This window comes from Pelecanus crispus, chromosome 6 (assembly GCF_030463565.1).
Source record: "Pelecanus crispus isolate bPelCri1 chromosome 6, bPelCri1.pri, whole genome shotgun sequence".
In the NCBI taxonomy this organism is placed as follows: domain Eukaryota; kingdom Metazoa; phylum Chordata; class Aves; order Pelecaniformes; family Pelecanidae; genus Pelecanus; species Pelecanus crispus.
The window spans coordinates 67317280-67331746 of NC_134648.1; the positions used below are offsets into that span (position 1 = coordinate 67317280).

Here is a 14467-nt window from a genome sequence, read left to right on the forward strand (position 1 = left end):
GAGCACTGGCAGGAGATACTTGAACCAGATTTGTTCTGTTCGGATTAAACAGTGCTGAATCCAATGAAAATTACTATTTCTATAAAGGACAAATAAGGTTATGTCCTGGATGACAAAAATAAGAACTAAATCATGTTTCAGGGCATAACACTGACCACTAACATGAGTTAAAAACAAATTCCTAACCCACTTTTCACTTTGATGTCCAATAGGGCAGATTTGCCTCTGTAGCATCACGCTTAGGCATCATCAGTGGCAGAGAAAAAGCAGAATGAATGACCTGATCAGCACGATTTAGGCTCCAAAATTAGACCAGGTTAAAAACTGGAGAGGGATACGTGCTTTCAAAGTATAACGTTCGAAAGCCTTCTGAGCTTTTGCAGTTTTTGACATCTCAAAGCTTTACTAAGCTTTCACCGGGGAGGACATGTGATTTAATTAGAGCACGATACAAAAGCATGGCAGTCCCAAACCCTGCTCCCAGCTCTGCTGCCAACTTGCCATATGACCTTGGGAGAACAACTGCGATGCCCTGAGCCCCCGTTTACACCACAGTTCTAAGAACAGCTTGGGAATGCCTCTGTGTGTCCTCTTCCACACGGAGCTGCAAAGAGTAATTAAATTCCACCCAGCGCTTTGAAATTGTCAGAGGGAAAGTGCTATATAAACCCCTATTAATTAAGCTTGCATTTAATATTCTGGTAAATAAATACACTATTGCGGGAAACCAGCTCTCAGTGATCGTGCAGCTACAGAGCTTGACACAGAGTCAGCTGCCGAACACAGAGCAGAAGAGAGAGGAAGCCCCCCAAAAAGGGCTGATGGCTTAATACAAGGCTGGCATTTTAACATACAACATTTTAAAGCAAATTGTAAGTCCTCACACCCCTCCTGCTCCTGGGGAAGTCAACGAATCACTAATTCACTACCTCCCATCAAAATCAACTTCAAGCCAGCACACCAGACCACGTTAGCATGAATGTGAGGTAAATCCAGAACCGTGCAATAGGAAGGTAGAGGGGAACACTTTTCAGCACAATTTCCCATCACATTAGCGTCTCGATCAATAACACATGTGGTGACTTTTCTCAATACTCTGCTCTGCCCACCTTTCCCACTCACGTCCCCAGATGTATGCTGGCACAGCAATGCTTTGCTACGGCAGGGTCGCCCTACACTTGGGCTGTCCAAGGAGGTGTCTCTTAGCAGATGCAAAGTCGAGGTCTCTTACTACATAAAAAAGGAATATAACTAGCACAAGACTTGCCTAGAGCAGCACCTACATTAATACACCTAGAGAGACGGTGGTCTGCAACCACATCGTAACTTTAATGGAGCTCTACACAGTACTCTTCATCAGTGCTTTGCACTGGATGAAAGGGTAAAATTAACTCCATCAGCAAGGAACAATTTAATGGCCATGCAGTCCCGAACCAGTCCTGTAAATATTCACCTAACAGAGGAGGTGTAGACGAGCAACCGCAGACAGTTCTTTACATATTTGCCCAGCCACAGGATTACCACCGTCCAAATCACAGCCACTCACTCCCTCATCCTCTTTCCCGGTACCTTTGCCACAGACTTTAAAGCGTCACAGAATTGCAAAGACTTTGAAACCCTGAATGAAAACGGCTGCAAGCCCAGTTATTAGAGAACTAAAAGGAGAAGAAGGGAAAAAATGGCCCGACGAGCGGTGAGGATATTAGGAATGTAAATGATGACTACTTATTTTCAGAAGCGGCTCACAAAAAAAGGAGAAAAAAAAAAAAAAAAGCTACAACTCCGTAGTACCGTTAACGCTTAAGAAGAAGCGAGGGGGGAGAGGGGAAGGAGCGGGGGGCGGCCCCAGCGGCGCCGGGGGGCACGGCAGCCCCCGGCCGCGGGCAGAGCCCGTTCCTTGAAGGCGCCGCTTTGGCACAGACCCACCCGCGGGCGCCCCAGGAGCGGCCGCGGGGACGGAGGGACTGGATGGGCGGAGGGTCGGGCGGACGGACGGACGGACGGACGGACGGGCGGGCGGGCGGGCGGAGGGCATCTCTCACCGCTCGAGCGCCGGACGATGTTCTCCAGGAAGGTGTTCTGCGGTGCCACCAGCCCTCTCTTGCCCCCCGGCATCCTGCAGCGCCGGGCTCGGGGGCCGGGGGTGCGCGGCGGCGGCGGCAGCGGCGGCGGCGGCGGGCGGGGGGGGGGGGGGGGCCGGCGGCGGCTGCTGCGCCCGGTGCCCGTGAGTCGCGCAGGGGCGGCCGCGGCCGCTCATGGTAGTGGCGCCCCCGCGGCGGCTGCAGCGCGGACTGGGGCCGCGCCGCGCACGGCGCCGCCGAGCGCCGCCGCCCGCCCCCCCTGCGCCTGCGCGCCCGCCCCGCCGCGGGGCCGGGGCCGGGGCCGGGGCCGCCCCGGGACGGGGGCGGGGGGGGCGCGGAGCCCCGCGGGGGGGCGCGGGGCCGAGGGGCGGGAGCGGAGCCCGAGGGGCGGGAGCGGAGCCCGAGGGGCGGGAGGGGAGCCCCGCCGGGGGGCGCGGAGCCCCGAGGGGCGGGAGCGGAGCCCGAGGGGCGGGAGCGGAGCCCGAGGGGCGGGAGCGGAGCCCCGCCGGGGGGCGCGGAGCCCCGAGGGGAGGGAGCGGAGCCCCGCCGGGGGGCGCGGAGCCCCGAGGGGAGGGAGCGGAGCCCCAGGGGCGGGAGCGGAGCCCCGCCGGGGGGAGCGGAGCCCGAGGGGCGGGAGCGGAGCCCGAGGGGCCGGAGCGGAGCCCGAGGGGCGGGAGGGGAGCCCCGCCGGGGGGCGCGGAGCCCCGAGGGGAGGGAGCGGAGCCCGAGGGGCGGGAGCGGAGCCCCGCCGGGGGGCGCGGCGGCAGCGCGGGTCGTGCCCGCTGCCGCGCCCCGCCGAGCATCGTCCCCTGCGCGGTCCCCGCGGTCCTTCTCTCCGGGAAGCCCCTTGGAAGTTTTGCCCTGTCCCCCTGAGCGAAACAAACAAACAAAAAAAAAACCCCAAACCCCTGCATTTTCATCTAGACTTTTTTTTTTTTTTTTTTTTTTTTTTTTTAAGACAGCGTTCCCGTGTCTCAGCGGCTGGGTTTGGGGGAAAACAGACTGCGAAATGCTGGGAGACACAGCGGAAGGTGGCTGCGTACGGTGCAAGGTAACGTGTGAAATGCCAGCCTTGCGTGAAGCCATCAGCCGGGCTGTTAGAGGATTCCTCCCTCTCCCGCTGACAGCAGCCTTGAGGGGGAGGCGACAGGAGGCAGATTTGGGGCTGGAGCCCTCTTCTCTGTCATTTTATTCAGGGACCCAGCCCTGCCGTGTTGCTCCTGTGCCGGAGCCCCAAAGGAGCGGATGAGGCAGTGCGGTGGGACGCCACACGCCAATTTCAAATCATAGAATCATAGAATGCTTTGGGTTGGAATTTCTGTGTAAGCTCTGCCCTACTCTTGACCCAGCCGCCTTTCTCCCTCCAGCCTTTTCATTACTCGGACGGTGTCTTTTAACGGTATGGACAGTAAAATCCTGGAAGGAATCTCTCCACCTCTTGCTTCTGCCTCGGCTAATTTTGCATGCTGCTACAGACTAGAAAGGATCGCAGAAGGAAACAAGAGATGGAAAAATCGCTGTTTCTCTAGAGCAGGGGAGTGCCCCGCAGGGCACATCCCGGTGTGCTGCACACCCCTGCTGTAGCTGGCACAAGCAGCAGTGCTTCTCCCAGAGGACATTACTCCGCTGTGGAAAAATCAAAATTTTTTTTTTTTTCTTCCCTCCCCCAGCCTGTTTTCAGCTCTTCCTGCTTCCCATGCTTGGGTCTTGGTCCAACAAGTCACACTGAGGTCACCTGAACTCCTCTGCTTAAAGTTAAGTGCATGCTTAAAATCTCTACCACAGCAGGAGCTGTTGCAGGAGCAGCCCTTTCAACCTGGGTGTCCGGACCGCTGTCGCTGCCAGCCGGCCCGCAGGCAGCTGCTGAAAGCAAAAGGTCTGGTTCTGCTTTCATTTAAACAAATGCAAATCGGGACCAGCTCCGTTACCATCAGCTTGTGAATGCTGAGGTGAACCAGAACCTATTTGTCAAACACTTGTTCGTTCCCCCCGGCCCAGCTCTGAAATCTTCAGGGCTTTCCTTAGAGTGGTGTGGTTTAAAAGATGCTCCTGCTGAGCTCTGCCCCAGATACAGGGAAATTTGGCTCCTGGTAATAGGCGAGTGGAAGGCAACACCTTCATTTCTTTGAAGTGAGCAGCAGCCATATAAAAACATCTGTACCCGGGCAAATACTGTGTGACTGATCTGTCTGGACAGTGTTGCCAGGCCCTCTGTTCCCCAATTCGCTCTGTACCACCCAATTTGAATTCTTCTACTCATTTCCCATCATTGTTTTGAAACCTTGATTTGCCTGCTTACACCCCCCTCCCCCGCATCTTTTGATTACCTTCTTGTTTACCCTTTCTACTAAACTTCTCCATTGTGGTGTGGCAGTCATGCCCCAGAGTCACTCCATCCTCCCTGCTTCATCTCCTCAACTTCAGATCCTGCTGTTAAGTTTTGTTGCTGTTTTTCCAGTGGCACAAATTAATAGGTTATGGAGAGGGACAAGCTCCAAAAACGTATCTTTAAATGTCACAGGCATCTGGTGGGATAGGAAGGGCAGGACATGTGGTGGGATGCTTGCCTTTACATCAAGGTAGCAAAAAACTCCAGAGGACACCTCTTTTTTTCCTGAAATGCTGGATGAGGCTAAAGATAACCTTGAAAAGAAGAGTCTGATAAAGAAAGCAAACTGGGAACTGCAAAGAGACTCTTGTCTTCTTCTGGGGATCTTCAAATTGTGCTTAGAAATAGCGTCAAGCTACCATGCAGGAAGCTGTCAGAAAGGTTTGAGGTCAGTGTAAGTAGGAAAAAGGCAGCTAAGCAGTTTCTTTCCAAATCAAAAATACCCCAGTCTCAACCAGCTGTTCTTAAATGTGGCGGAAAATCCACTGTGGTTCAAAATGCTTTTTTTTTTTTTTACCCCAGAATAGGTAAGTCAACACAGTTTGAATTTTAGGCAATGAATTAGTTGTTAAAACACTAAAAAAATAGTCTAAGCTGAATGTAACAACATTCCTGATGGAAGATCAGAGGATTCCCTGTCCTTTCTTCCCAGCTTTCAAACTTTATTTCTTTAAGCACAGAAACTATCTTACCTTTCCTAAAAGGCAAAGCGCTAAAAGGGAATAAGCACATTGCTGCACCAGGGTAAAAGAGTAATCACGTTTCCTTCCTCTTCTGCTTCACCGTTTCTTTTCTTCTGAAATTTGAAACACCTGCTCAGGGTGATTTACCTCTTTACTGGTATTTCTGCAAAAGGCACAATACCCCATATCCACCGAGCGGTGGGCAAACATCGACTCCCGCTGCAAGTGGAGACAGTGCACGCCATAAAGTTCAGCTGCATCTGGTGAAGAGCTGACCCTTTGAATCTAAACCTACAGGAGAGGGTTATTTTACTTCAGGGACTATTAAACATTTCAGAACTGGTTCTTATCCACAGCACAGAGCTTTAAATGTATCTTCCATGAATTTATGAATTGAAGAATCGTCACCTGGGACGCAGGGGGCTCCTAGAAGAGGAGGGAGGCATAGGCCAGCATAAACAGGTCAGGCACTGATCCACCCCAGTGGCCTGAGTCATTAAAACATACAAGCTGCTGCTCTGATTCGCAGCATTGCCTTTCAGTGTTTGCATGTAATAAGATGGAGTCAGGTTCCCTGGGACTGGTATGGACACCCAATGAGACCCACCCATATAGGTCTAAAAATATTGTGAGCAGAACTGAGCGATGGGATACCTTTGGCAAGGCTCAGAGCTGTTTTCTAACTCAGGTGCACACAGAAGACTTCCCATTCTAAAAATCATAATCAAGGTGACCACAAGCTTTGGTTATAAACAATGCGATTTGTACAAATTGGTCTGTGAACTCCAAAACTAGCAATGTTTGGTTTCCAGTGGATTTGTGTCTCATGACTGACACATATATTGCTGAAACAAGGGCTCAAGTGGGAAACAGATACCAGAGGGAGGTGTTTGAAGCATGCTAACTGCAGGAAAAGCAGGTAGAATTTGCTCCTTAAACCCCAGAGAATCTGCACAGAAGAATGTGACAAAAGAGACTTTACTGGTATCTATGAGGCATGAAGTCCTTAATAAATCTTTCTCCATGGTTAAATTACATTTGTTGTCAGAAACTGGAGTGGGACAATAGATGAGCTTGTACTGCAGCTTTCTTCTCCTCAGCAGGGGGGACTGTAAGGCCAATTCTCTCTTACTGGCTCCAAAACACTACCCAAGAAGTATGTGTGGGACTCGTCAGAAATCTGCAGGAAGCAAGCATCTCTGAGCCCACTGTCCCTTTCACCATGCAGGTAAAATCTGAGTTCAAAAGTTACTGAGGGGATGCCATCAGATCTGCTTATACATGTGACAGCATTTCTTCATTTTGCTTGGACAGTAGCCTTCAGAAAGGGGGAAATAACTCTGCTCATAGCAACAGCTGATAATACCAAGAAAGATTACTTAGGAGAAAAAAAAATAGGTGGGGGGAGGGAAAAAATTACAGTTTCTCCCTTTTTTTTTTTTTTTTATCTTTTGCTTCCTTCCCCATTAGAAATTTGAAAAAGCAGTTTAGCAGACAGGAAATCAATAAAAACTTGACAAAAGTTGTTGCTTTTTGTATAAAAAATGATGGAAAATACTGATGAAACCTCAGAGCCAAAGTACTTGCTGGTATCTGATTTGGCACCGATGAGAATTCTTCATTCTCTGTTGTGTTGCACAAGTAAGTCTGGACAACTAGACCTGGAGGTTATAGATCTCCTCTCCCTTAGCCCCTTTGGCAGTCCAAAGCAAAGGGATGCAGAACTTACATGAGGCAACAACATTCAGAGAGGGTTGGACAGCTGGGTCGAGCACACAGGATTCAGGAAGAATTAAGGCTTCCTGTGTATCGTGCACCTAGGATGCACTCGGATGGCGCTCAGTGAATGGGTAACAGCTAAAGCCTTCCCCTTTATAATTGTCATTCATCGTGGCCCTGTGCCATATTCCTGGGACACCAGCCAACCTCTGCTCAAGTATGGCACGGTTAATTTCTTTGTGGTGCTCGTCACTAATCTGCTGGTGCTTTGTAGGCATCAATGAATGTCTGCTGCATTTTACCTTGTCATACACGCATCAGACAGGAAACTGGGGCACAGTGAGATTAAGGTTAAAATCATCTGGTAGTTCACAGTGTCCAGCTTGAGACATCCAGGATCCTATAGCAGAGGAGTCCCACGTTAGTAGAAGATTACATGCTCAGTGTCCAGTGACTTCAATTATAGTTGTGAGAGCAAAACATTTCTCCAGATTGCAACCTGTGCATTTCCCATGAGCTTATGAGAAAACCAGAAAGAACAGGCACTGGGAGGCACTAGGTTCAAGTGACTTGCACAGCTTCATGGAAGAGCCCTGTAACAGATTTAACAATTCCAGGTCTTGTTTGCCTTTAACATGAGACTTTTTATAGACCTTGCCTTGTTGCTTCATACCTCTCATTTTCTCTAACAAGCACACCAAAGGTATTACAGGCCACAGTGGCACAGAAGTTGGAAGCCAGTGGGGGAAGATGTATATACACACACATATACGAAATATTGTGGGGAATGTAACTGAAGACTGTGTTGCAATGAATAGACATAAGGGCAGAAGCAACCCAACCATCATATAGGCATTGCCTCACTTTGGAGCGCTTAGAAACCCTGACTTCACTTTCCCACAGGCTTTTTCTTAAGCCAGAATCTGACACTTGGGAAAAAAGCTTTTAAGATATTATCATTTTATTAATGTTGTTTTTCATATTCCTTCACCTGCAAAGTCTGTGCTTCAGTTATCATCAGTCCAGCTGTGCAGTCACAGGGAGCCATTAAAGCTTCTGAAATGACCTAAAATAACACCTCGAATTTAACAGCATCAAAACTTTCAAAGTCCATTATCACAGCACCAGGCAGGTGCTGCAAGGTCCAAACCAAGACTCCTGTGGACTTTCTCCTGGAAAGGAGGGAAATTCCTTCTTCTCAAGGGTACAGTGTTCGTATTTCTAACCCTGCAAGAAAACCATTACAGATGCCGCAGCACATTTATGGGTAGAGAAACATACAGCGATAGGAGTGAAAGTTCTCATGTCTGAGACTTTCAGGAGAGAAGAGGTGGGAACCTCAAACTCCTGCTTGGAAAGGAGAGTAGGAAAGAGTCCTCTGAGTTAACCTAAAAACCCAGTAAGACCAGTACCACAGGATGGCAGCTTACGGGTGCCCGAGAGGCGAGGTTTGGGGCAAGGGTAGATGGGGCACAGTCACAGCAGTCAACGGTGTAAATAGCTGGTGTTCAGTAGGTCAAAAGGGTATGTGGAATAAGGGGAGGAAACGTTATTCCAGCATAAAGACAGCAAATGTCAGCACTGAGGTTAATCACTGGGGGCCCTAATGAGCCTGTGGCAACTTCCCCTTTCAGGGTTTCTTCCTGAGAAATAAGGTGATAGGAACCAATAATTTATTGTCAGACTTTACAGAGATAAATCACTGGATTAATTACAGAAAGCCAAGAAAAACGGACTGATGTCCTTCTCTTCTTTCTTTTTTTCTTTTTTTTCAAAGGGGAAAGTATTTCTAACCACAAACAGGTAATGCCTGAAATAACAATCATGTGAAGATGCGATTACAGAGTATTCCTGTGCTTCAAAATCTTACTCTTCAGGTTATTTTTGCCAATAGCTGAATCATCACAGAAAAGATTCAGAACAGGAAACAATCCATAGTCATATCTTAGAAGAAGTGTTTTGCATTTAAAGTAGTGTCCAGCTAAAAACATATCACGGAAGCATCTTCTGTTTCTCTTGGCCTTTTTGACTAATCCTGAAGTTTTTACAGCCCCAAAAAATCCTTGCAGGCATACTCTGAGGAAATCCATAATAGGGGCAAGGACTGCGCAGGTTCAGACGTCCTTCCTGGGCCCAGTTTACAACACACGAAAAACTGCTTTTGCCTCCAGGGTGCAGTGCTTGTGGGGCTCTTTGGACTATTCGAACCAGCCATAAATCCTTGACACGCAGGGACCGGGAACTCGGAAACAAATGGTATTCTAACACCAGAAAGGGTGTTTTCAGGCACCAGTGGATAATAGTCTAGATTAAGTCTAACAGAGGCCCCAAACAGCATGATATTCTCCCTCACGCCCACAAGTCCCAATCCCACCAGCGGGGAGCTGGGGTAGTACGAAATGAAAAATGAATAGCTGCAGATCCGCCCCCTCCTCTCCAGCCATGGTCACGTGTGGGGGGCAGGAGGCAAGCGAGCACCCCGCTGCAGGATGGAGCCCTTTTCTGCACCAGAGCTGTTGTTCAGGCTCCCTGCAGACTCAGAGACATGGATTGCTTCGTAGGCTCTGGTCTGACCATGTTTCCAGGCTTTTTGGGTGACTCCTAAGGGAAGAAACTTTTCTTTGGTAACGAAGTGAAAGCTGAGAGTCTCTAATCCTGTGACTTCAAGAGCTGGGGCACTAGGTCTGATCTTGGCTCTTTTTTTTTTGGTTGAATCTTTTTTTCTTCCACAGTTGGTAGCATGCACATGTGGAAAACAGCCAGGAAAGCTGCACTGGCAGGAGGGAGCACAGGCCAACCAGCCACCAGTGGTGCTCATGGCAAAGGCTGTGGCATGCAGGACAGTCTGAGAGACCATCACTTCATAGAATCATAGATTCATAGAATCGTTTAGGTTGGAAAAGACCTTTAAGATCATCCAGTCCAACCATTAACCTACACTACCAAGTCTACTCTAAGCCAATCTTCCTGCCCAGAGGTGTTACAAGTTATTCCCACACCTGACACCTCTTCTGGACCTTTCTCTGTGTGAGAACCATCTCAGGTTCTGGACCCTCCTCTGAAATAGGCAGGAGCTACAGAACTAAAAGTCCGCTGTGTTCGCCACATTTTACTCTTATAGGAATGCCTCAGAGCCTGAGGATTGTGCATCAAGTACACTAGAAAAATCTCAAGACCTTTTGGCAGCTGAAGTATCGACATAAGTGGATGACATTAAATTGTCCTGAAAATAATGTGCTTTAAAAAAAAAACAACAGAAAAATGCTTGTCCTGGTTTTGGCTGGAATGGAGTTAATTTTCTTCCTAGTTGCAGGCATAGTGCTGCATTTTGGATTTAGTAGGAGAAGAATGTTGATAACGTGCTGATGTTTTTAGCTGTTGCTGAGTACTGCTTATGCTAGTCAAGGACTTTTCAGCTTCCCATACTCTGCCAGGTGCACAAGAAACTGGGAGGGGGCACAGCCAGAATAGTTGACCCAAACTGACCAGAGAGCTATTCCATACCATATGACGTCATGCTCAGTATATAAACTGGGGGGGGGGGGTTGGCTGGGGAGCAGCGATCGCTGCTCGGGAACTGGCTGGGTATCAGTCGGCGGGTGGTGAGCAATTGCATTGTGCATCACTTGCTTTGTATATTATTATTGTTATTATCATTATTATATTGTTATTATTATCATTACTATTTGACTTTATTTCAATGATTAAACTGTTCTTATCTCAACCCAGGAGTGTTTCTCACTCTTACTCCTCCGATTCTCTCCCCCATCCCATCGGGGCAGGGGGAGTGAGCAAGCGGCTGCATGGTGCTTAGTTGCTGGCTGGGGCTAAACCACGACAATGCTTTAAGCACAACATTTGCTTCTAACATAGGCAGCCTAAGTTAAGCATTTATATATTTTGGGTAAAATGTTATAATAACAGTGATGCAATTAAGAACAAGGGGTTTTTTCAATTTTAAACCTATTTATGTACACTTGCTTATAAAAAATGTCTTTAAGAAAGAAATTACTTACACCAGAGCTTAGCTCAACTGCAGTTTTGTTTTAGAAATTGTCATTAGAACTCAGCAGGGGACTATATTTTAAGTTTAAACATACTTGTTAAAACTTGTATTGCTGGAAAGCCAGAAAGTTTCGGCAACAAAGACACTGTACCTATATGTACATGTACCTATGTGGCTCAGTTTGAGCTAAAGACAGTCAAAAATTATTGTTCTATAGATAGCAAACTAAGACACAACTTTTGGGCTAGCAAAAAAAAAAACGGGGTAGAGCCCACAATCAGACTTAGATCCTCTTATTGCCAGCCTGATGTTCAAGCACCTGCCCCAAACTCCTTTTCAGATAGAGAAGGATGACAGCAGATGCATGTCTGCCCCAACCCTTGCTCACGTACTCTTTCCCTTCACAAAGATCGGTTTGACATGGAAACCTTAATTTCAATGTATGGTACAGCAAAACCAATTACCTATGGATGCATCACACGGCAGAGAGACTGATTATTCATGTCATTCTGAAAGGCAGCTGAACATTGTCCCTTCCATACATGTTATCTTTCAAGTTATGTCTAACTTCAGTAGGAAAAAAAAATTAGTTGTAAGTCCCTTTTCCTAACTACATAGATTCCCCGGTAAACATCTAATTCAGCTAAATATTTTTGCACCAGTGAAGTTTTCCACTGAGCCCAGTGCTAACATGGCCTATGCATAGTTTAGCTGTCCAGGCTTAGGACGAGTGGTAGCTGGCTGTCTGCTTTTTCTTGTTTAGATTAATTCTGTGCAAGTTTTCATATTGATTTTCCCAGAAGCAGAAAGAAGTCCTTAGATTGGTATGTTTATAATAGTGACTCTTCAGAGAAGTTAAAAAACTTAGCATGTAATTACCTCTTTTTAGTGCAGTTAATCTCAACCTATCCTCTCACTGGCAATGTTTTCTCACATTAAATTTTATTAGGATTTGCTGCTGGCTCTGCAGAAAACGTAACATAGACGCAGAATCTGCTGACACACAAACCTTTCATAACAAGTAACACGGCTGCTACTCCAGCACTTCTTTGGAAAGCAGTAACATCTTACATGACTAATTGATTAGCATGGAAAAGGTGTCCCTAATTTGCTGTTCTATTGGATACACAGAATAACACAACTCTTCACTAACACAAGCAGGTCCAACAGATGAGATGCTGCTTAAAATGAAGTTCAGACTGAATTAAGTATTGAAGGACACTAAACTCTGCTTTACGAGAAGGAAGAATGTGCCAGGGCAATGACCAAGAAACTTTTTTAAAAAAAAAAAAAAGTCTTTCTAGATGATCTGGTTGCTTCCCTTAAGACTACAAATATACCAGGTAAGTAAAGTAAGATAAAACACACTTTTGTTTTTATAGTGGGTGGCCAGTCTGAAGCTCACAGACCTTGTACTGCCTGCAGCACCTTTGGACTATGGAAGAAGTCTTAAGATGTGGTGTCCCTCGGAGTCAAGTCACTGCAGCTGTAGCAACTACAGGGTCCCTCCTGGACCAGGACACACATCCCAGCACTCAGGAGACCAGAGCTGTCACCACCCAGGCGCTGAAACTGCAGGTGCAGATGCTATCATGCTCTAACCATTCCTCAAGACCTTCTTACTGCTCTAGAAAAGTGCAGAAGAGTTACAAAAGACCTGCACCACAGATATCACAACTCCTTCTGAGTCTGGCACAAAATGAGACATCAAGACCAACACATACATATAAGCACAGGGAAGCGCTCCCAAGCTTGGGCCAGCATAACACAAGCCATCTTTGGAAGAGGTGTGCAAGCATCAAAGTGAGATTTAATTTTGTTACTAGGCCCCTGGGCTAAAGTCAGACCCGTATATTAGCTCTCCATGATCCATGCTTTGGAAATCCCAACCAAGAACTTTAAAACGCACTAGCGTACACACAGAGCAAGCGTTCAGGCCTTGAAATTTCACAGACAAGTTGCACTCCAGCACCATCCACTTGCTAATGCGAGCACCAGGCTGCAGGAAATGAGCAATGGAAACTCCAGGAAAGGTATCCTGGAAGGGCCAAAAGAAAACTTATTCCACGGCTGGTAAGTTGTTCAGTACATAGATCCAAAAAACAGACAGCAGGAAGGGGAAAGAGATGAGGAAAGAGGTGAATATGTGAGTGTTCTTTCTGTTGATGAATCTGATCCAACTCTTTCCCCAGCTAACGACTCTCCTTTTTTGAATTACAAGTTGCTCCTGTGTTGAAGGCTTGAATGGGAAGTTCACCTCTGAGCATTTGGACTTTAGTTGGAAAAAAAATCACTGTTAACATTAAGAAGATAGTCAGATATATGCAGAAATAGGAGCAGATTTCAAGAGCATGCTCTTGTAGCAATTACCTTTTAGTAACTTAAACTTTGACATTTCATTTACTCATGCAGGCAAACCTACAATCTGATAGAAGCTATTAAAACTAAGCCACTTCTTAAAGTGCATTGAAGGGAGTCTGGGCTGTCCTTCTCATGCGGATATGGCACTTAAAGGAACCATCTGTAAGCTCGTGCTCTGGGATGTCTCTCGCAGCCTGTTTAATAACGCAGAGCTGTCTGTTAAGATCCAACACACAAACAGGTGGAGGTCAGAAACACCAGGCAGCAGCAAATTGGACACGCAAGCGTTTGTACCCTCCTTGTGATTTCCTCCAGCCAACAAGGCTGAGAAATGCTCCATAACCCCCTCTGACCTGTATTCACATGCAGGGAAACCAAATGGAGCCAAGTCCTGCCACACCAGAGTGGTGGGAGAGAGGTACAGCCCCTGCTCTGAAGATCAGTAGGGCCAGTACATCAGAGCAACCCAGGCATTTGAGAAATGCCACCACTAGGCATTTCCCACTTCCAACAGAGCAGTTTGGGGTTAGGCACCCTGGGGAAGACACTGACTAACGCACTTACCATTAGGACAAACGCTTGGGAAGCGTCCAACCCACCTTGCTTCAGGGACCACCTAAAGAGACCTGCTGAAAAGTGTACCTTCCCTTATCACCTGCAGGTTTGCAAAGCTACATCCATTTCTCTTGGGCAAATGTTGTGCTTTACTTTATAAATTCTCTTACCTCTGCAGCACCCTGCTACATGACTAGCTGTTTGCAGTTGTATCCCCTTCTCCTTTGTTCTTGCTGGATAAAAATGAACCAGACTTTTCTTGACATTTTTTTTATGACAGGGATATGAAGAGGCTCAGGGGAAGGGAGATCCAGCAGTGTGCCCAGGTGGCCAAGAAGGCCAACAGCATCCTGGCTTGTATCAGGAATAGTGTGGCCAGCAGGAGCAGGGAGGTAATTGTCCCCCTGTACTCGGCACTGGTGAGGCCACACCTGGAATACTGTGACCAGTTTTGGGCCCCTCAATACAGGAAAGACATTGAGGTGCTGGAGCGTGTCCAGAGAAGGGCAACAAAGCTCGTGAAGGGTCTGGAGCACAGGCCTTATGAGGAGCGGCTGAGGGAACTGGGGTTGTTTAGCCTGGAGAAGAGGAGGCTGAGGGGAGACCTTATCGCTCTCTACAACTCCCTGAAAGGAGGTTGTAGTGAGGTGGGTGTTGGTCTCTTCTCCCAAGT

The 14467-nt window shown here is 47.6% G+C and overlaps 1 protein-coding gene across 1 annotated transcript in view; it reads right to left on the reverse strand.

Annotated features, from left to right (window-relative positions):
* The window catches only part of KCNH5 (potassium voltage-gated channel subfamily H member 5), a 167690-nt gene extending 165575 nt beyond the window's left edge, over nt 1–2115 (reverse strand). The window contains exon 1 of the mRNA XM_075712579.1: nt 2043–2115. Within this exon, the coding sequence (XP_075568694.1) occupies nt 2043–2115 (73 nt within the window). The remainder of the gene's footprint in view (nt 1–2042) is intronic.
* Nucleotides 2116–14467: the final 12352 nt, after the last annotated feature.